Source organism: Ranitomeya variabilis, chromosome 6, assembly GCF_051348905.1.
Source record: "Ranitomeya variabilis isolate aRanVar5 chromosome 6, aRanVar5.hap1, whole genome shotgun sequence".
Classification (NCBI taxonomy): domain Eukaryota; kingdom Metazoa; phylum Chordata; class Amphibia; order Anura; family Dendrobatidae; genus Ranitomeya; species Ranitomeya variabilis.
This window is the reverse complement of record NC_135237.1, coordinates 344,813,185-344,834,425: the sequence shown is the minus strand read 5'-3', so window position 1 is coordinate 344,834,425 and position 21,241 is coordinate 344,813,185. Positions and strand designations below refer to the sequence as shown.

The 21,241-nt window shown below is 43.6% G+C and overlaps 1 protein-coding gene across 1 annotated transcript in view; it reads left to right on the top strand.

The window, feature by feature from the left end:
- Positions 1 to 21,241, top strand: part of ADTRP (androgen dependent TFPI regulating protein) — a 115,284-nt gene that overhangs the window by 39,463 nt on the left and 54,580 nt on the right. The window contains exon 3 of the mRNA XM_077267660.1: positions 15,021 to 15,122. Coding sequence (XP_077123775.1) covers positions 15,021 to 15,122 — 102 coding nt within the window. The remainder of the gene's footprint in view (positions 1 to 15,020; positions 15,123 to 21,241) is intronic.

Here is a 21,241-nt window from a genome sequence, read left to right as displayed (position 1 = left end):
GCTGTACTCAAACCAGAATGGACGTTTTACTCTTTTTATTTATTTTACTCACTTACATAGCACCACTACACAGGACCTTACAAACATCATCACTGTCCCATTGGTGATCATAATCTAAATTCCCAATCAGTAGGTCTTTAGAGTGTGGGAGGAAACCAGATGACTCAGAGGAAACACTGGTACACATGAGGAGAAGATACAAACTCATTGCAGATGTTGTCTTTGGTGGGATAGGAACCCAAAACCCCACAGCTGCAAAGCAACAGTACTAACCACTGAGCTGTCATAGTCTTGTCATGTAGAAGGGTTAAAGATTGCCCCGTAGACTTGAGAAGAAGCCTAGTAGTACAGAATGTACATGGATAGAAATAGGAGGAAAATGGTCTGAGCATCTTGTGGAGTGATTGTCTATTGAATGTAGCTGTGATGGAATGTGTGGTGGACAGAAATCTTGGGAGATTAAATCCTTGAGAAAGAGAATAATGACAAAGAGATGAAACGCAACACAGTTCTCTGTGCAGTTGAAACAAAACTCATGTAGACAAAACCCTTGGAAATGTAGATGCAGTGACACATGGGGAGGTGAGCCTTCCAGAGTGAGGGTTGAAGAGACAAAGCACTAAATAAAAGGTTTGTGTGAATGACTGACTCCTGATATTTGGCAGGAACTGGAATCATGAAGTGAGACTATGTGAAACAACACAATATTAGTGTGGCCTCTGCAATAGAAATAGAGATCAAAGCAAGAGAAATGCATTTATTGTTCTGTGAATATTCAGTTCTTCTTTGTTTCGGAACATTCAAGGATAATCCCTTGTTTGAGCACTGAAACCATTTCACATATTGTGCCTACTATGGTGGCAGTAATTGATAGGCATGGAGTTCTACTGTGTTTGCTGTTTTGTTTAGTAAAGTTAAACTATCTGGATTTATTTGTCCCCCAACTGACTTCTTTATTTGAAGGCAATCTCTACAAAACCAAACTTTACAAGTGCCCAGTTAATTATCATTGACTAAAAGGAATGCAAATAATTTGGTTTAAATCTGGAATATGATTAATGTGAACCATGACAACCCAGTGGCCAGAGTACCTGCGTACAGAAGACACATGCTGCATGGAGGTATATGGCATATCACACCCCAAACGTTTTGATAACAATGAATACTAGATAACTAAAAGGAACACATATGGATACTGCTTTAAAGTGGAGGAATTTGGCCACATTCATCTTTATTAAAGGTTTTATCAAAACCACATTCTTAGTGAATTAATTTCTTCATAAGATATTTCACCAAAATGTAATCTCCAAAATTCAAAACGTTCAGTCAAAGGCCCAAACCATCAGATTAACTAATGAATATAAAGTTGGGAGGGATGGGAGACATAGATCCATTCTTCAGGACATATAAGCTGATAAACCCCTATCCCCATTACACATCTTTTAATACAGTAACAGTACATTACATGTGATTTGCTTAACTCAATGACCTACTATTATCAAGGCAGATGCAACTGTGCTCCCTGCAAAAGAAGCTTTATAGGTCCAAACAGAGACTCAATCACCTGTTGTCTTAAACCAAACCACCCAACACGTACCCTTTTGGTAGAAAAATCTCCTGACAAGACTGTCTTGAGGATATAGCAGGGATTCACCTGTGTGTCCAGTAATGCCATGTTGATGCCTCATTATCCAGGATTCTACCATGACATCTAGATAGTGAAAACTGTACAAACCATGTCCTAGCACCAGCAAACATAGTGGATTAAAACAAATACTGTAGCTATTTAGCAGAGATGAGTGAATATTTCAATGTTCATTTCGGATTACGATCACTGAATTTGCAATATTCACTGAACATAACCGAATGCCATTCATCTCAATGGGAGGCAAAAACAAACGCATGCACAACACCTTATAACAGCTCACAATGCTGCCAAAACACATCAAATGAGGGACAGACACCAGGAAAGTTACCTCAATTCACCCACAGTACAAATTTTAGCATGGCACTACAGCAATCAGCCAGGCATGAAGTATCAGGGTCTGGGATATCATGTACAGCTTTCAATTGAATATTACAGTAAGATGAGGTGGGTGAGGGATCGGTGTAGGCCTCCTGTGCTGGGAGCCCTGATGCAAAAGCTCAAACTACTTTCATACTCAGCCACACTCAGGTGGCACAAATATCATATAAATTTCATACACCACTATTGTCAGAAGAATCTAAGGATAGTAACATGGATAGTTGATTCCAAAGAAGTGGAGGCCTAATAGTCTTAGAGGTCTACTGCTACAAGCAACATGCATGAAGGAGACTCAACCAGGAGTCTACACATTTAAAAAATTAGTGACAGACACCAACCCAATGTCATCAATTGCAATAGAGTAAAACTAGTATAGCGGAGACCGACACCTCTTCCACTACAGCCAACCCAGCAGATAAATAATAATAATAATAATCTTTATTTATATAGCGCCATCATATTCCGCAGCACTTTACAATTAAGCGGGGACTTATACAGACAAATTCAATACAAGTTAAGACAGACAAATTCAATACAAGTTAAGACAATTTAAACAGTGACATTAGGAGTGAGGTCCCTGCTCGCGAGCTTACAATCTACAAGGAAATGGGGGACACAATAGGTGCAAAGTGCTTGTTATTTCAGGTCTGGCAATTATAATACAAAGGGATTTTCATACAAAGCTGCATGATCCGGTCATCAGCCCGTGTGTTTAAGTGTAATAGTCAAGTATCAAGTGCAGTTATCATGTGCATGGAGGGTGTGGAGACAGATGAATAGTAGTGTGCAGATTCAGAGTGATATTTGGAAGGAGGGAACAGGGCAAACTTAGTTTACTGAGTAGTTGATGTGGTAGGCTTGTTTGAAGAGATGGGTTTTTAGAGCGCGCTTGAATAGGTCGGGGCTAGGTATCAGTCTGATCGTCTGGGGAAGTGCATTCCAGAGAGCTGGCGCAGCATGAGAGAAGTCTTGTAGACGGAGGTGCGAGGTTCGGATTACGGGGGATGTTAGCCTTAGGTTGTTTGTAGAACGGAGGGCACGTGTAGGGCGATAGACAGAGATGAGAGAGGAGATATAAGGTGGTGCAGAACTGTGGAGAGCTTTGTGGGTGAGAGAGATGAGTTTATACTGGACCCTGTAGCGAATGGGTAGCCAGTGTAATGACTGGCACAAGATGGAGGCATCGGTGAAGCGGTTAGACAGAAATATGACCCTGGCTGCCGCATTCAAGATGGATTGGAGAGGAGAAAGTTTGGTAAGAGGGAGACCGACCAGAAGAGAGTTGCAGTAGTCCAGACGAGAATGAATAAGAGCGACAGTAAGAGTCTTAGCAGTTTCAAAGGTGAGAAAAGGTCGGATTCTGGAGATGTTTTTAAGATGCAGGTGACAAGAGCGAGTGAGTGATCGGATATAGGGAGTAATGGAAAGTTCGGTGTCGAATATGACCCCAAGACAGCGGGCATGCTGCTTGGGAGTTATGGTTGAACCCTCCAGGGTAATTTCGATGTTGGGTAGAGAGAGGTTAGTAGAAGGGAGAAACACAAGAAGGAGACTGTAACGGGCAAGGTGGTGGAATTACTGTTCCATATCCCTCTGAAAGCCTGGAAGGGGAGTAACTAGGTGGCCTACCAAATCGGACAAGTGGCAGCAAGCGAAAACTGTGACCCAAGGAGGGACAAAGAGGAGGCACCATGTGCTACTCCATGGCTGACCTACAGAAGGTGGCAGCTGGCCCCCTACAGTTGGTAAACTGCTACGGCCCAAAAGAGAGATAAAAAATGTAGGCAGGCACTGTAGGGACTCTGGAACCACGGGTGCAGATGGGACCGGCTGATGAACAGAAAAGCACTGGCAAGTGCGAGATGGACTGGGTGTTAGACAGATGGGGGCTTTTCAGGTGTGATCTGGACTGGCTGATGGACAGAAAAGCACAGACAGGTATGAGCAGACGGGCACAGACAGGTAAGAGCAGATGGGTACAGGGTAGACAAGCAGACGGGTGGACCTGGGGAACCTGACAGCTAGCAAGCAAGCAAGGCAAACTAACAATGTAGCTCAGGCACCACCATATTGGAGGAGAAGTCTTAAATAGGAGGTGTCGTTCAGCTATAGGCTGGGAATACCTTAGGTTGAGGCGGGCAGTCCCTTTAAGGGGGAGGGAGCGTGCATGTGCACCCTCTAACTGTAGTTCCCAGTCCTACAACTGACCATTGGTGGACACTGACACATAGGGGGCGAGATGAAGAGGTGGTGTGTGAGTGGGAGACACTGAATGTCCTGTCTGTTTGGTATGAGGAGATTCAACAAAGGGCCAAGTCTGTAATGGCAACAGATCAGAAAGTCTGTAGTAAGAGGGATTGGTCCACTGTGTCAAAGACAGATGACAGGTCCAGGAGAAGCAGGAGGACAACTTTGTGTCGCTTTCATTTGGCGGTTAGTAGGTAGTTGGTGACTTTAGTCAGGGCAATTTCATTGGAATGGTGCGGTCTGAAGCCAGTTTGAAAGCCGTCAAAGTGGAAGCAACAGGAGAGGACAGTGGGAGCAACATGAGAGGACAGTTCAAAATGGACCTGTTGTTCCAGTAGTTTGGTGGCATAGGGAAGAAATGATATGGGGTGATAGGTAGACACAGAGGATGGGTTAAGGGTGAGCTTTTTGAAGATGTGTGTGATCGAGGTATGTTTCAATCAGGATGGAAGACACCAGTTGTTAGTGACAGGTTAAAGAGGTAGATTAGGCTTGTAATGAAGATTGTGGTAAAGTTTGGAATGAGGTGGGATGTTATTGTGTCAAGTTCACAGGTGGTGAGGCAACGTATTCAGCTGATATGAGAGGAGAGGGAGGGGGAGCTAGCGGACACAGGAAAGAATTGAATGTACTGAATAGATGTTTAGGGTTGTAAGACAGGTATGATATCAGGGATGAGAAGTTGGTTTGTTTTGCTGCAGTGAGCAATTGTGCTGAATTTGTACAACTCCTGTTACTGGAAGGGCAACTCTGCTCCCTTTCTTTGGCAGCCATACAGAGGTACAATTTGTAGATAAGGGCCAGAAAAAACATGTGTTCCAGTTTATGGCAAGCGCTGCATCAAGTGGCCTCTGCTCCTATTCCTCCACCTTAACATCACACACAGTACAGTTCTCAGTGGTGACACCCCAATTACCCTGTTTTTCCCCCATATCAAAACTCTCCAAGTGCCCAACGGACTGTTGGGAACCACAGATGGTTGAGTCTGCAGATCTTTTCACACATTGTATGCCATGGGCATAGGGAGTGTACTGTAAAGATTCACAGAGTCAAGAGGAGGAAATCATCTGCACCAATGGCCAAATTTTTTCTCACTTTGATCCATAGCCAGACCAAGTTTGGTCTGTACATAAACCAAACCATCGTGAACAGATGTTAACTCCGTTGGGTGAAGATGATCCATTCGTGAAGAGACTCAGATACTTGAGGTGCCCGCAGACTGTACTGTGCTGTCAAGGCAGGAAGAGGAGGGTTACTCTCAGAGCGAAGAGTCGGAGAACAGAGAGGATGATGATGAGGTAGAAGATTACACTTGGTGTAAACCCAGAAGCATGCAGCTGAGGAGCTCAGCAGAAGAGGAGGAGGAGGAAGACAAGGAGATTACATAGACACAGAGTTATGCAACCACGACAGCCAATGAATCCTGAGCCCCAACTCTGGCAGTGGATAGCAGCGATCGCAGTTCTGCAGTTGCCTAACTTGGGTTTTTTTTTTGACCGACAAAAATCTAAAATATCACGTTAGCTGTGAACTTTAAAAAAAGACCTAGTACAGTAAAATTAAAAAAGAAATAATTTGAGTACTACTTGCATAAACTGGCACATGGCACATGCGTTAATCTGGGAATGTCTTTATGCTAAAATGCAGACTAGCGGGCATCACCAACCACCGTCCACCCCATCAACCATGTCTTCTGATTCTTCCAACTCCCACACTGTGGCAAGTGTTGTCACACAGGTTTCCGGCCGAAGAACCTCCACTTGTTTACACCTAGACTTGGGGTGACTGAGAGCCTGTCAGCTGATATGGAATTGGACATGCCTGCTGTTTTGACTGATCTTACATAAAAAAGCACACCCCATCTTGGTCACTCCAACAAAACTTTTCCGCCTGCAACTCTCTCACAGTCCAGTACCTTGTCATGTTCACCCAACTCCACCCTGTGTCAGCACAGCAGCAAACTCTCGTTTGTTCATTTGTGCTCACGTAAAAGATTCTTTCCTCCTACACATGTCAAAGCTAACAGCTTGAACTTCACCATCTTCAGTCTACTAATAATAATAACCTTTATTTATATATTGCAAACACATTCCACATAGCTTTACAAGTCAGCAGTTGATATAAAACAGTCAAAAGTTACCAAGTGTAAGATAATCAAACAAAGCAAAAATAATAGCAACCCTGCTCTTCAGAACTTACAATCTACAATGAGGTGGGGTGATACAAATTGCAGGTGCTTATTTAAAATGATGGTACAACCATCTTGAGAAAATGAGGTAGATAAAGGCTGCATGAGCATTTTGGGTACGGTTGAGTTGAATGGCGAATTACGTTCAGAGAAGTAGAGAATAAGCTATATATATAAAAAGGACTTTGATTAGGGAACATGATAGACCACCCTAAACAGATGTGTTTTTAGGGAGCACCTAAAAATGTCTAAGTTATGAGTTATATGCCTAATTTCATGTGGGACAAAGGGTAAGAGGTGAGTCATCTAGGTAGGAGATTGAACTGAGCCGGACAAAGTCCAGATTAGGGGTGTTACCTTGTTTGTGTGTATCAGAGTTTGAAAGTTGTGAGAGGCAACGAGAATTGACTAGAGATTGAAGCTGGGATGCAGTTGGAGAGGTGAAGCTGTTGAAGTCTCCCAGGATAAGGGTTGTAAATTCTGAGGACATGAAGTGTTGCAGCAATGCATAAAAGTGGTCAAGAAAGTGGGTGGGTGAGCCTGGGGGCCTGTATATGACTGCTACTCTGAGCGAGAGGGGATGGAACACCCTGATGGTGTGAACCTCAAAAAAAGAATGGCGTCCAATCGGCCTGTATTTATTTATTAGGTTAAAAACAGGATTCTTGTTGGCAGCAAGGAGTGTAGGGTTATTGTAGAGTTAGCAGTAATCGTATGGCATATACACATATTCCATGTGTTCTAATCTGGACGTGGATAAGCTGTACGCTCACTATTACTTTTCTGAGGGCTAATTATTGTGAACAGCCTGCAGCCTCCTCAGATGATTTGTCGCCCAATGGTGTCATTGTCTAGATGACAGGGGCCACATGACAGCTATTTGCTACAAAGATCACAGCACTTGTTTCTGTATGACTCATGGCCTGTGATTTCTGTGATTATTGCATGGCCACTTCAATCTGTTGGCCACGGAAATGCAGCCTTTCCACCTTATGGATAGCAGTCGGGGAAGGTACTGCTCTACAACTCTTACAATCCCCAACGCTTGCAGGGTGCTTGGGGATGGAGAAATAAACCACTACCCAGCATAAGATGGATAACTAAACTAATAGACAACAGGGGTTGGATAACTAAACTACTAAACAGCTATGATTGCAGAACTAAATAAATTAACACCAGAACATGGAGAAGTAAACTAATAGACAACAAGGGTTGGAGAACTAAACAGCTAAACAGCTTGGGTTGGAGAACTAATCTATACACACCAGGGGATGTAGAACTAAAGAAGTAGACACCAAGGTGTCACTAGACACCAAGTCTTGGAATCCCCAGGGCTTGAGGAACAAACCTCTGTATGTAGCAGTCCCTGCAGTGCTTCTGCTTCCTCCACCTCCTCTAGGGCCTCCACCTGCACCCTCAACCTCTGTCTTAATTAAACACACGTTCCAACACAGCAGAGAGAATCCCTCCCCCACCTCTGTCCTGCCAACCAGGCTCACTGTAATCAGGCAGTGTTTACATTAATATGCCTTGGAGATCGCAGTCATACAGATCAACAGTTGTGGACATCTATCCATGCCGAGTTTGAGCAATGGCTGTCTACACTCAACCTGGAGCAAGGGAAGGCTGTGTGCGATAACGGTGCAAACCTGGTGGCAGCCCTATGCCGGGCCAACCTTGCACACATGCCTTGCATGGCTCGCATCCTCAACCTGATGGTACAGCAATTGCTCCGCCACTGTCCCAACCTGGATGCGCTGCTGCAGAAACCACTGTTGTGCTGACTTCCACCATTCCACTTCAGTTGGTATAGAGATCTTTCGGACTTCCGGTTAATCAGTTGATATGCGATCTGACCACACTGTGGAATTAAACTCTGCACATGTTGCAGCGACTTTGGCAGCAGCACTGAGATCTGATGCAGTATGACATTTTGCATAGCCTGGCACAATGCAGTACGGAAAGTTCATTTCTTAATGACTATGTGGTTAGCGGTGATGATGGCATCATCAGCACCCCTATTACTGTCATCTACTTGCTGGAGCACACTTTAAATAGTGTGGGTGAGGAAGTGGTGGTTGTGATCCTGGGGAAGAGGAGGAAGCAGAGGAGGATTACTTTAGGGTTAACAATATCTATAAGTTCAGGTCTGTCGTCTCACAGACGTTTGCCATGGGAGGAACAAATGGAGAAGGAACATGAAAAGAACGAGAAGGAAGAGGTTATGGACGCGCAACAATTAGGAGATGAAGACAATAATGATTCCTTCTATGTTGTCCGTGGTTGTCAGGAGGGGATGGAGGAAGAAAGCTTGAGTGTTATACCACCACCAACACACTGTGGAGTTGGATCTCATGAAAGAGACTGATCCATGAGTGCCTTCTTGTAGCACTATCTGCAACATGATTGTTATCCATATAGTTATGATTCCAAATAGTTCTGACTACTGAGTTACCAATGTGTTCTATCCACAATACAAAAGTAATTTTTGCCAGTTGCTTCCCCCCGGGAAAGGGACGCTCCCATGCTGCAGTATCAAAACATGCTGGAAGACAATCTTAACAGTGGCTTTCCCCAACACAGCAGTGAGGCACACAGTTTGCATCTCAGTGATAGCCTTCCAACCACAGAAACCTTGAGTTGTCAATGCAAAAACATTAGCAGCCTTGCAGAGTTTGTATGTTCTACCCATGTTTGTGTAAGATGTTAGCAGGTGCGTAGGATGCAGTGACACACAGTAGACAGAGCAAGTGTTATGAGGTATGTATAGGAACAGTAATGGTACAAGCAGGGGGGTGACGGATGTGATAGGAGGATGGGGAAAGTCAAATGCACTAAAATATAACAGGTTAACTTATCAGTCTCTGTGTGCCCTCAGCGGTGCCACAGGCGGTGCGAGATGTCACCGATCCGGTCCCACAGATGAGCGATTCACTTTCTCCTTGCGATGACGAATCCTCCAGGTTCTTCAGTATGTGATCTCCTGATCCGTGCGCACGGTGGGGTAGAGGTGATGGTAGGCGACACATGAGAAGAAGTATACAGTTCAGTGAGCAATGCCGCAGTAGAAGCAAACAGTCAAGCGGACACAGCCACAGGCATGGGCCGGACCTTAGTAGGCACCGCAAGGATGGGACTAAGTGGTGCCTCCGATGTGATGAGCGGAGCCAAGGTACGTACTCTATCCTGGTCACTACCCGATGCAGAAGTCTCTCTGAGCTGAGGGTAGGATGTGTCGGCAGTCTGGCTAACTGGGGGTAAAGGCACAGCTAGCGGGCGTGGGTCCGTGAAGAGGGAGTTAACCGTCTTAATACTCACAAGCTCGGTCACCGACAAGTGTCCAGTCTTCTCGCTCAAACTTCTGTTTATGTCGGCCCCGAAGGTTCCGGCCCAGACACGCAAGAGAGACCGTTAGCTTAACTCTCCTCCTTACATTTGCAAGGGTTTACTCTCAGTAATTATTTTTCTACCCAAGCTAGAAAAGACATACAGATAATAAATTTAGATTGAGAGTCCCAATGGTGACAGTGCTAGTAATGTCTGTAAATGTCTGTAAAGCGAATGTTGAATTATTGGCACTGTATAAGTGATAAAACCCCCGAAAAAATGAAAGTGATGCTCAGACACACTCAGGTGGCACACATATCAGTTTAATAGATTACTATTGTCAGAAAAATGTAAGCATAGTAACAAGGGTAGTTGACTCAATGACAGTGTAGGACTTCCATGTCAGAGGCCTACTGCTACAGGCAACACACATAAAGGAGACCCAAAAATACAAAAATGTATTTGCACACACCAACAAAGTGACATCAATTTCACCACAGTAGAAATAGTCTAAAAGAGACCAACAGGTCTTCCACTACACCCAATCCAGCAGATGGACACCCAACCAAGAGTGTTCACATTTTCAAAAAATTTGTGTCAGACGCCAATAAAGTGGCATCAATTTTACCACAGTAGAAATATTATAATAGGGACCAAAAGTTCTTCCACTACACCCAATCCAGCAGATGGACACCCAACCAAGAGTGTTCCTATTTTCAAAAAATTTGTGTCAGATGCCAATAAAGTGGCATCAATTTTACCACAGTAGAAATATTATAATAGGGACCAAAAGTTCTTCCACTATACCCAACCCAGCAGATGGACACCCAAGCAGGATTGTTCACATTTCCACAAATTAGTGTTAACATCTCCAGCAGCAGCAGCAGCAACAGCAGGCACATAAGCCCCACTAAAGATATCAGAGACTGCAATTATGCAAGAACAATGCAGCACACTAAAAACGACAACATCCAGTAACAGAGGTTGTCAGTTGTCTTTGGACACGTTAGTGGTTTACTAGTGCTTTCAGAAACATTAACACATACCCCATGTACACCTCAAACACCAAGCCAAATCCCGCTTCCTCCATTACCTCACTTTTTCCCAGTCATGTTGCTCAGATAGTGTGCTAGGAACACACTATTAGCAACTAAAAATAGATTTTTTTACTCTGCACAGACTCTGCACACAGCTAAATTTCAGCAGCACAAAATTAGAAGATGAAATATAGTGTGATGAATCACATTACTCACAGAAGAAAGAATTGTTTGTGTGGATGAGGACTGTAGGATAAAGAAGAGCTGCTCCAAAAAATTTCAAAATGAGATGTCCCCTACTGTATGACATTAGAAACAGATTTTTTTTTGCTTAGATGGGGCCTTTTTCAACACTGAAATTGTTTGTAGCATCTAGTCAATGTCAAAAAAGGCCTCATCCAAACCAAAAAAAAAGTTTGCTTCAAATGTCATACAGTAGGGGACAGCACCATCTATATATATAATTGGCTAAAGTCCACTTCCGTCTGTTTGTCTATCTGTCTGTAACGGAAATCCCGCATCGCTGATTGGTCGCGGCCGGCTGGGCGTGACCAATCAGCGACAGGTACAGTCCGGCCGCGAATTGGCCCCTCCCTGCTCCCTTCCAGTCACTGCCCCCTCCATACTTCCCTCCAGTCAGTACCCCCTCCATACTCCCCTCCAATCAGCGCCCACATAGCGTTTTGTCGTTAAACGGACTGCGTTACACCGCGGCATAATGCGGTGTAACGCAGTCTGTTAACGCTGTCATTAACCCTGTAAGTGTGACCAACTTTTTACTATTGACGCTGCCTATGCAGCATCAATAGTAAAACATGTAATGTTAAAAACAATAATAATAAAAAAAATCATTATATTCTCACCTTCCGGCATCTGTGGCAGCCTTTTCCGCTCCTCATGACGCTCCGGTCCCAAGAATGCATTGACCCCAGACGACGTATCAGTCTTGCGAGACCGCTTCATCACCACGGGTTATTGCCGCAAGGCATTACTGGGAACGGAGCGTCGCAAGGAGCATATCTAAAGGCATGGGCTGGATCCGGGGGCCGCTGGAAGGTGAGTATATAACTATTTTTTATTTTAATTCTTTTTTTAACAGGTATATGGTGCCCACATTGCTATATACTACATGGCTGTGCTATATACTACGTGGCTGTGCTATATACTACGTGGGCTGTGTTATGTACTGCATGGGCTGTGCTATATACTATGTGGGCTGTGCTATATACTATGTGGGCTGTGTTATATACTGCGTGGGCTGTGTTATATACTGCGTGGGCTGTGCTATATACTACGTGGCTGTGCTATATACTATGTGGCTCTGCAATATACTACGTGGCTGTGCTATATACTACGTGGCTCTGCAATATACTACGTGGCTTTGTTATATACTACATAGCTGTGCTATGTACTACGTGGCTGTGCTATATACTACGTGGCTGTGCTTTATTCTACATGGGCTGTTTTATATGCTACGTGGGCTGTGAGACTCTTTCTCCCAGGGCCCTGAAAAACCTGGAGCTGGCCCTGGCTTCACTGATTGGTCGCGTCCGGCCGGCCATGAACAATCAGCAACAGGCGCAGTCCGGCTGCAAATTGGCGCAGGATTTGAACCACGCTTCGCTAATTGGTCGCGCCCAGCTGGCTGAATCCTGTGTATTCATGGTATTACTCTGAAATCTTCATAAACAAACTACATACATATTCTAGAATACCTGATGCGTTAGAATTGGGCCACCATCTAGTACTATATAAACATCTGTACATTATATACTATATACACTCACCGGCCACTTTATTAGGTACACCATGCTAGTAACGGGTTGGACCCCTTTTGCCTTCAGAACTGCCTCAATTCTTCGTGGCATAGATTCAACAAGGTGCTGGAAGCATTCCTCAGAGATTTTGGTCCATATTGACATGATGGCATCACACAGTTGCCGCAGATTTGTCGGCTGCACATCCCAAAGATGCTCCATACAAGGCAGGATGGATCCATGCTTTCATGTTGTTTACGCCAAATTCTGACCCTACCATCCGAATGTCGCAGCAGAAATCGAGACTCATCAGACCAAGCAACGTTTTTCCAATCTTCTACTGTCCAATTTCGATGAGCTTGTGCAAATTGTAGCCTCAGTTTCCTGTTCTTAGCTGAAAGGAGTGGTACCCGGTGTGGTCTTCTGCTGCTGTAGCCCATCTGCCTCAAAGTTCGACGCACTGTGCGTTCAGAGATGCTCTTAGGCCTACCTTGGTTGTAACGGGTGGCGATTTGAGTCACTGTTGCCTTTCTATCAGCTCGAACCAGTCTGCCCATTCTCCTCTGACCTCTGGCATCAACAAGGCATTTCCGCCCACAGAACTGCCGCTCACTGGATTTTTTTTCTTTTTCGGGCCATTCTCTGTAAACCCTAGAGATGGTTGTGCGTGAAAATCCCAGTAGATCAGCAGTTTCTGAAATACTCAGACCAGCCCTTCTGGCACCAACAACCATGCCACGTTCAAAGGCACTCAAATCACCTTTCTTCCCCATACTGATGCTCGGTTTGAACTGCAGGAGATTGTCTTGACCATGTCTACATGCCTAAATGCACTGAGTTGCCGCCATGTGATTGGCTGATTAGAAATTAAGTGTTAACAAGAAGTTGGACAGGTGTACCTAATAAAGTGGCCAGTGAGTGTATATGCACAACTCTACATCACACACTATATTAGGACAGCATTATACTATATACTATATTATGTTGCACACATCACATAGGAGTCACATATATATATATATATAACATAGGAGACTGCTGTATATACATTATATAAGTGATACTGTGTCTGCTGTATATATATTATATAGGTAGTACTGCAACTATACACAGCAAAAGCAGTATCATATTCATAAAGTATATACAGCAGTCACAGTATCACCTGTCTAAGGTATATAGACAGTTGTGTTTACATTATATAGGTGATTCTGTGACTGGTGTGTATAGTCACAGTATCACCTATGTAACATACATACAGCAGTATCACCTATATATTGTATTTATAGCAGTCACAATATCCCCTATATAATGTTTATAGACTGCAGTATATACAGTATATACAGCAGAGTCGCAGTATCACATATGTATTGTATATACAGTAGTCTATATATACATCATACAGGTGGTACTGCAAGTGCTGTGTATACATGAAGCAAAGTTTCCATATTGGGACTCACCCAGGTCTCTGAGATGGGGGGAGAATAAAGAGCTGAGGTGGGTCCATCGTCGGGCGTGCAGAGGAGCGGATCCCTGGCTGGGATGGTGGGTACAGCAGGAAACAAAAAAAAGCTGCTCTGACGCTGATACTGGCCAGCATCAGACAGAACAGCCCTACGTGCACCACAGCGGCCCCTTCAAACTTGTGACTGAAGGCCCTGTGTGCATGCACTCTCATGCTTGCACACACTGACGGGCCGCAGCCGTGCGCATGCACGTACGTGCTGAGAAGGGCCGCCACGGCGAGCACGTACTGACAAGGGCAACAGCGGACCTTGTCAGCGTGGGCAAGCAAGAGAGCGCGTGCACACAGGGCCTTTAGTAAGACGTTTTAAAAGGCCCGCGGCCCACTTTGTATTACAGAGCTGCCAGCCCATCGGGCATCTGCCCGCCTTGGCAGATTAGCAATCCGGGCCTGAGAGCAGCCTTTCTGTGCTGTTATTGTCAAAATGGCGCTAAAATAAGATGTTCACTATTTATATGGAGAGGGACATGTGATTTCAGCAGCCAATGACATAAGTCTGTGCCCTGATTGGCTAGCATCAATGTGTACACATAAAGTTAGGGAAACAAATTACTCTTTACAAGAACACCGTGCCTCTGAGCTTTGCAAACCTCCTCCCCTCATCAAACACGTGCCAAACGCTCATGATACACCACCATTATCGTTGCTAAAGTGCTGACAATGCTTTTGTGGCAACGCAAATATTTTCTTGCACTTTTACCAAATGCTACCAATTTTTTTCTCAATTTTATAAAATTTTGCTTGTGTTTCCGATCACGAACCCAAGTGTGCCATATTCGTGACGAATTTATGTTTGGCGACCGTTTTCCAAACAAATTCGCTCATCACTATTGGAGACCACTCCGTTATGGTAAGTGACATATATACTGAATTACACTGTAAAAAAAAACCATTTACTATTCCTCTTACATTACAGTTTGTGTTTCTGTCCTTTTGGGCTTTGTATTCCTATGACAGACAGTTGGTTTACCCGGAGGGTCTGGATAAAGTCATTCCTCAATGGCTTAATCATGCTGTGGTAAGTAACAATTCTACATTTTTTACTGTTTCCACCTTATAAAACTGAAAATGTAATTCATGCGGAGTCATATGTAGAATAACATAACCGGGGGCGGTTGGTTTTGGTGCTCACTCCACCCTACTAATGAACATTACATTTTGCAAACAATCTATCCTAACTTTTAAAACTGTATACAGTGATGTTCTGTACCTGGAAGAATTAGAAAGTAGCAGAAGATATGATCACCTGTAAACATAACAGACTAGGGGTATGTTTCCATGGTCAGTAAACGCTGCGGGTTTGATGCTGCGTTCATCTGCAGCCTCAAACCTGCAGCGGCCAGATGTTACAGTATAGTGGATGGAAATCCCATCTCCATTATGTGTGCAGGGATGCCTCCGGCTTCCCTGGTGAGACGGACAGGTTGCGCTTCTTTTGAGACCTCAGCATGTCAATTTATCTTGCGGAGATGCTCCGTCTCTGCAAGATAAATTTCCCATCCAATGTATTGGGCATGGTGATTTTGCACGATTCAATGAACACATGTGCTGCATCCAAAGCGCTGCCGGTTCCTGACCGTGGAAACATACCCTAACACAACTGGTCTTACCCTAGATAGGAGGCAGCCGTGAAACTGATCAATTAAGTGATTGCTCGGTGATTTATTTCTAGTAAGGGTATATGCACACGATTAGGAATGGCTCAGTATTTGTTCAGGATTTGACACAGGTGAAATCTGCACCAAATCTGCATCTGAGGTCACTGGCAGGTCACCTGCATTTTTGATGCATTTTTACATGCATTTTTTATGTGTTTTTTCCTCATGCTTTTTTTCATTGCATGAGGGGTTTTTTTGTCACTTGAAATAAAGCTAATTGAAAGTTGGCTTTTGGGAAGGAAAAAAAAAAGTGATTTCCTGTTTGCAGATATATTAGGGTATGTGCACACGGTCAGTAAACGCTGCGGGTTGGACGCTGCATACATCTGCAGCATCCAACCTGCAGCGTCCAGCTGTTACAGCATAGTGGATGGGATTTCAAGAAATCCCATCTCCACTATGCGTGCATCAGCGCCCGCGGCTCATCCGCGGAGACGGACATGTGGCGTGTCTTTCCAGACTGCAGCATATCAATTTATGTAGCGGAGACACTCAGTCTGCGTAAATTACCCATAGACTTTCATTGACATTGACATGCTAGGGACTGGAAACACGCGCTGCATGTCCGTCTCCGCAGGGAAGCCGGAGGCGTCTCATCACGCATAGTGGAGATGGGATTTCTTGAAATCCCATCTACTGTGCTGTAACATCCAGCCACTGCATGTTGGACGCTGCGGATGTACACAGCGCCCAACCCGCAGCGTTTACTGACCGTGGGAACATACCCTAATAGCACCATTCTTGTCCATGAATTGGGCCTGGTATTACAGCTCATCCCCAATCATGTGAGTGAGGTTGAGCTGCTATTCCACACACAACATGTGTGCACAGTGTCGGACTGGGATGCCAAGGGCCCACCAGTAATCTCCTCCAGGGCCCCACTTTTCAACTACAAGCAAATGTGACATTATCCTCAATCACAAATGTATATAACAATGAACTTAGAAGATTGGTAAATGAATAAAATGCTGCCTTTGTCTGTACATAGTGATTCAAGTATATTGTGCCAAGAACTGCTCCTATAAGACGGTGGTGGTTCACTCATGCACAGGGGCCTATCGGAGGATTCTCCTGTTATTATGTGGGCCATTTCAAGCCTGTGTGTGCAGGTGTTGCTGGTTCTGGAACAAATTCTGGGTAGCCCCTTTACATGATTGAATAATGTTTTACAGTTGTTTTATATGATAAAATGGCCATATTATGCCAAAAAATACAGTAAATGTTTTAGGTAGGTATGACAATAAATGCTGCAAAGCAACAATTCTTTGTAACATAGAAATGCTGAAGGTTTATTTTTATCAAATAACAAAGGACAAAGTGAATGAACAATATATATTAGCATTTCAACTTATGGATGCCTGAGTTATTAATGAGATAAATGAATTAGGAGAGATCGCATCTCCGTTTTTCTTAAGTGCATGGCTTAATCTTGTTTCACCCCCTCATCTAAGCTTAAGGGTATGTGCACACGTTGCGGATTTCTTGCAGAAAATTCCTGAAGAAAACCGGAAATTTTCTGCAAGAAATCCGCATTTTTTTTTTGCGTTTTTTTTCCGTTTTTTTCGCGTTTTTTTAGCATTCTGCAAGCGTAATTAGCTTGCAGAATGCTAAAGTTTTCCAAGCGATCTGTAGCATCGCTTGGAAAACTGACTGACAGGTTGGTCACACTTGTCAAACATAGCGTTTGACAAGTGTGACCAACTTTTTACTATAGATGCAGCTTATGCAGCATCTATAGTAAAAGATAGAATGTTTAAAAATAATAAAAAAAATAAAAAAAAATGCTTATACTCACCCAGACATCTCCTCAGCGGCCGTCCGGCTCCTCTTCTAGCTGGTCTGTGCGCACAGGACCTCCCGTGACGTCACGGTCACGTGAGCGGTCACATGACCGCTCACGACCAATCACAGGACAGTGACGTCATTCGGCGAGGTCCTTCAGCGCACACCAGCTACAGGAACCGAACGGCAGCGTGCGAGGAGGCGGGAATACATCGAGGGTGAGTATAGGACTGTTTATTATTTTATTTCTTATTTTTTGACCACTTATATGGTGCCCAGTGCGTGGAGGAGAGTCTCCTCTCCTCCACCCTGGGTACCAACCGCATATAATCTGCTTACTTCCCGCATGGTGTGCACAGCCCCGTGCGGGAAGTAAGCAGATCAATGGACCCCTAGGTGTGCGGAATCCCTGCAATTCCGCATTTTTAATGAACATGTTGCTTTTTTTTCCGCTATGCGATTTTTTCGCGGAAAAAATCGCAACATTTGCACAAAAAATGCGGAATACCCTGTAAATAATAGGAGGCTTATGTAAGCGTTTTTTTCGCGTTTTTATCACGTTTTTATAGCGAAAAAACGCGAAAAAAACGCTAACAATCCTGAACGTGTGCACATGGCCTTACTCTTCACATTTTGTCTTCTTTATCCATCAACCTGCTGAACGACATTGAGGCCATGTGCACACGTTCAGGATTGTTAGCGTTTTTTTCGCGTTTTTTCGCTATAAAAACGTGATAAAAACGCGAAAAAAACGCTTACATAAGCCTCCTATTATTTACAGGGTATTCCGCATTTTTTGTGCAAATGTTGCGATTTTTTCCGCGAAAAAATCGCATAGCGGAAAAAAAAGCAACATGTTCATTAAAAATGCGGAATTGCAGGGATTCCGCACACCTAGGGGTCCATTGATCTGCTTACTTCCCGCACGGGGCTGTGCACACCATGCGGGAAGTAAGCAGATTATATGCGGTTGGTACCCAGGGTGGAGGAGAGGAGACTCTCCTCCACGCACTGGGCACCATATAAGTGGTCAAAAAATAAGAAATAAAATAATAAACAGTCCTATACTCCCCCTCGATGTATTCCCGCCTCCTCGCACGCTGCCGTTCGGTTCCTGTAGCTGGTGTGCGCTGAAGGACCTCGCCGAATGACGTCACTGTCCTGTGATTGGTCGTGAGCGGTCATGTGACCGCTCACGTGACCGTGACGTCACGGGAGGTCCTGTGCGCACAGACCAGCTAGAAGAGGAGCCGGACGGCCGCTGAGGAGATGTCTGGGTGAGTATAAGCATTTTTTTTATTTTTTTTATTATTTTTAAACATTCTATCTTTTACTATAGATGCTGCATAAGCTGCATCTATAGTAAAAAGTTGGTCACACTTGTCAAACGCTATGTTTGACAAGTGTGACCAACCTGTCAGTCAGTTTTCCAAGCGATGCTACAGATCGCTTGGAAAACTTTAGCATTCTGCAAGCTAATTACGCTTGCAGAATGCTAAAAAAACGCGAAAAAAACGGAAAAAAAACGCAAAAAAAAAATGCGGATTTCTTGCAGAAAATTTCCGGTTTTCTTCAGGAATTTTCTGCAAGAAATCCGCAACGTGTGCACATACCCTCAGAGATCATTTCTGGGCTTATTTCCAACAACCATGAAAAGGGTGTGCAGCCCGAAGTGCTCTTAAAAGACAGAAGCAGAAGATTTTGTGGCTCAAAATTTTACAGAAGTCCAGATTTTGTCAGATGCATTGTGAAAAATGTCCATTCTTTATAAGGATGGGAAAGAAAGCAGTGAACTAAAGCTAATGTTACATCTGAAAGCACTTGTAATTTTAGCTTCAGTCTTTTTAATTTCTCCACACTAGATAAACACTATCACAAATCCAGGATTTTCAGATTTAATAGAGAGTGCTAGTGTCTATCTTTTAAATAGATATATTTTACCAAGACAAATGAGTGCATATTTTCTACAGCTATATCTCCATATTGTGACATTTAGAGAAATCTTTTCAAGTGAATAAGTACTGCTACGCAAATGGCAGATGCAGTCCTGCTTACGATGGCTGTGAATATTCATTTAGTGATATAAACAAGATCATTGGCATTTTGTATATGAATATTCATCTATAAAAGAGAAATAACTGAAAGGGGTGATGATGTGCAATATATAAATCTCTATCACAGCCCTACATGCCAACAAAATATCCTATTTAATATGAATACATTTAGTGTGGTCGGTAGAGATCTACCCATGGGACCTGTTGAGGCGCATGAGGTGTGAAACGGCCGTTTTCCACCAAGTGTCCATTTCATTCTATCGCTGTCATGTTTTAACGACACACAATAAAGGACTTTTAAAGGGATGGTGAGTGCCACCTCTTCTCTTTGTTTTTGAACTACTACCCTATTACTTCTCTGACAAGAAAGAATAAAGGAACATGACTGTTTTACTAATTGGTACAACCTCCTAGTTCTACAGAGCCATAATATGTCAGAGACAGACCTTCTGTACCGTCTTCTATGCCTGGGGACACAGACTCTAGAGTAGCAAACTCATGCAGCAGCACGTACAATACGCACAGAACTGTGTATAGGGATACTCTTGCCACCTTACGAGTTCCATGAGTCAGGCCTAGAGGTTTTCATTACGTTTGTTATGTGAATCATAACGTGTAGTATATTTTAGAGTTCTAATTCACAAATCTGCTGTCTTAATGTATTACATTAACATCAGGTATTGTACAGGAATCTAGAAAAATCAAACCCAGATAAGATGATAATTGTTAACAAAGTTGTCGACAGTGACCAACAGCCAGCAAAATTGAGAATGCAAGTTTGGACTATTTTACAGACTGTAAATCAGGATCAGCACCAGATACACTATTTGGGCAAATGTATTGGGCAACACTTTTTTTTATCAATGACATCATGTTTTGAATTAAGTCCCTTAGTTCCTTAAGTCCAGGGAGTATAAAATCAAACTCCTAACTATGAAGTCTGCCTTTACAAACATTTGTGAAAGAAGGAGTCTTTCTAAAGATCTCACTGGATTCAATTGTGTTCCTGTAATACAATCCCACCATTTTAACAAGTCAGTTCATGAAATCTCTTCTCTCCTAAATTTTCCACCATCATTAGTGGAAACATTTAGGAGCCTCAGCAACTCAGCCATGAAGTTGCAGACCATGTCAATTTACAGAGTGGGGTCTCTGAGTGCTGAGGTACATAATACAGAAAAGTCACCATCGCTCTGCTGACTCAATACTTCGGAGTTCCAAACCTCCTGCGAAAATTAGTATTATTACTTAAAGGTGTTCTCCAAGAGTGAGATATAATGGAGTCCCTTATATAACTGAAACTACAGCCTGTCTTAGTCACTTGTCAGTACGGGCTGCAAACTGAAGACATACAGCTCCAGAGCCCTGTGCCTCAATGACAAGTGCTGTATCACACATACCTCAGTCAGCAGCTGGAAGAATGGCTGTGGTACTGTATGTGAAGAAATCTGTTTTAACCCACATTGTGCTTGGCGAGGAGATCTCCAGCTTCATCCTCCTCCTCCTCCAACAGTCTGATAGTTTAATAGCAGTGTGCAGAAAATGACTGCACCTAACTGGAAAACAAATAAACATTGAGGAGGATGAAACTGGAGATAACTCCATCTATGCCCTTCCATGAGGAAGATATATATTTCTGCATA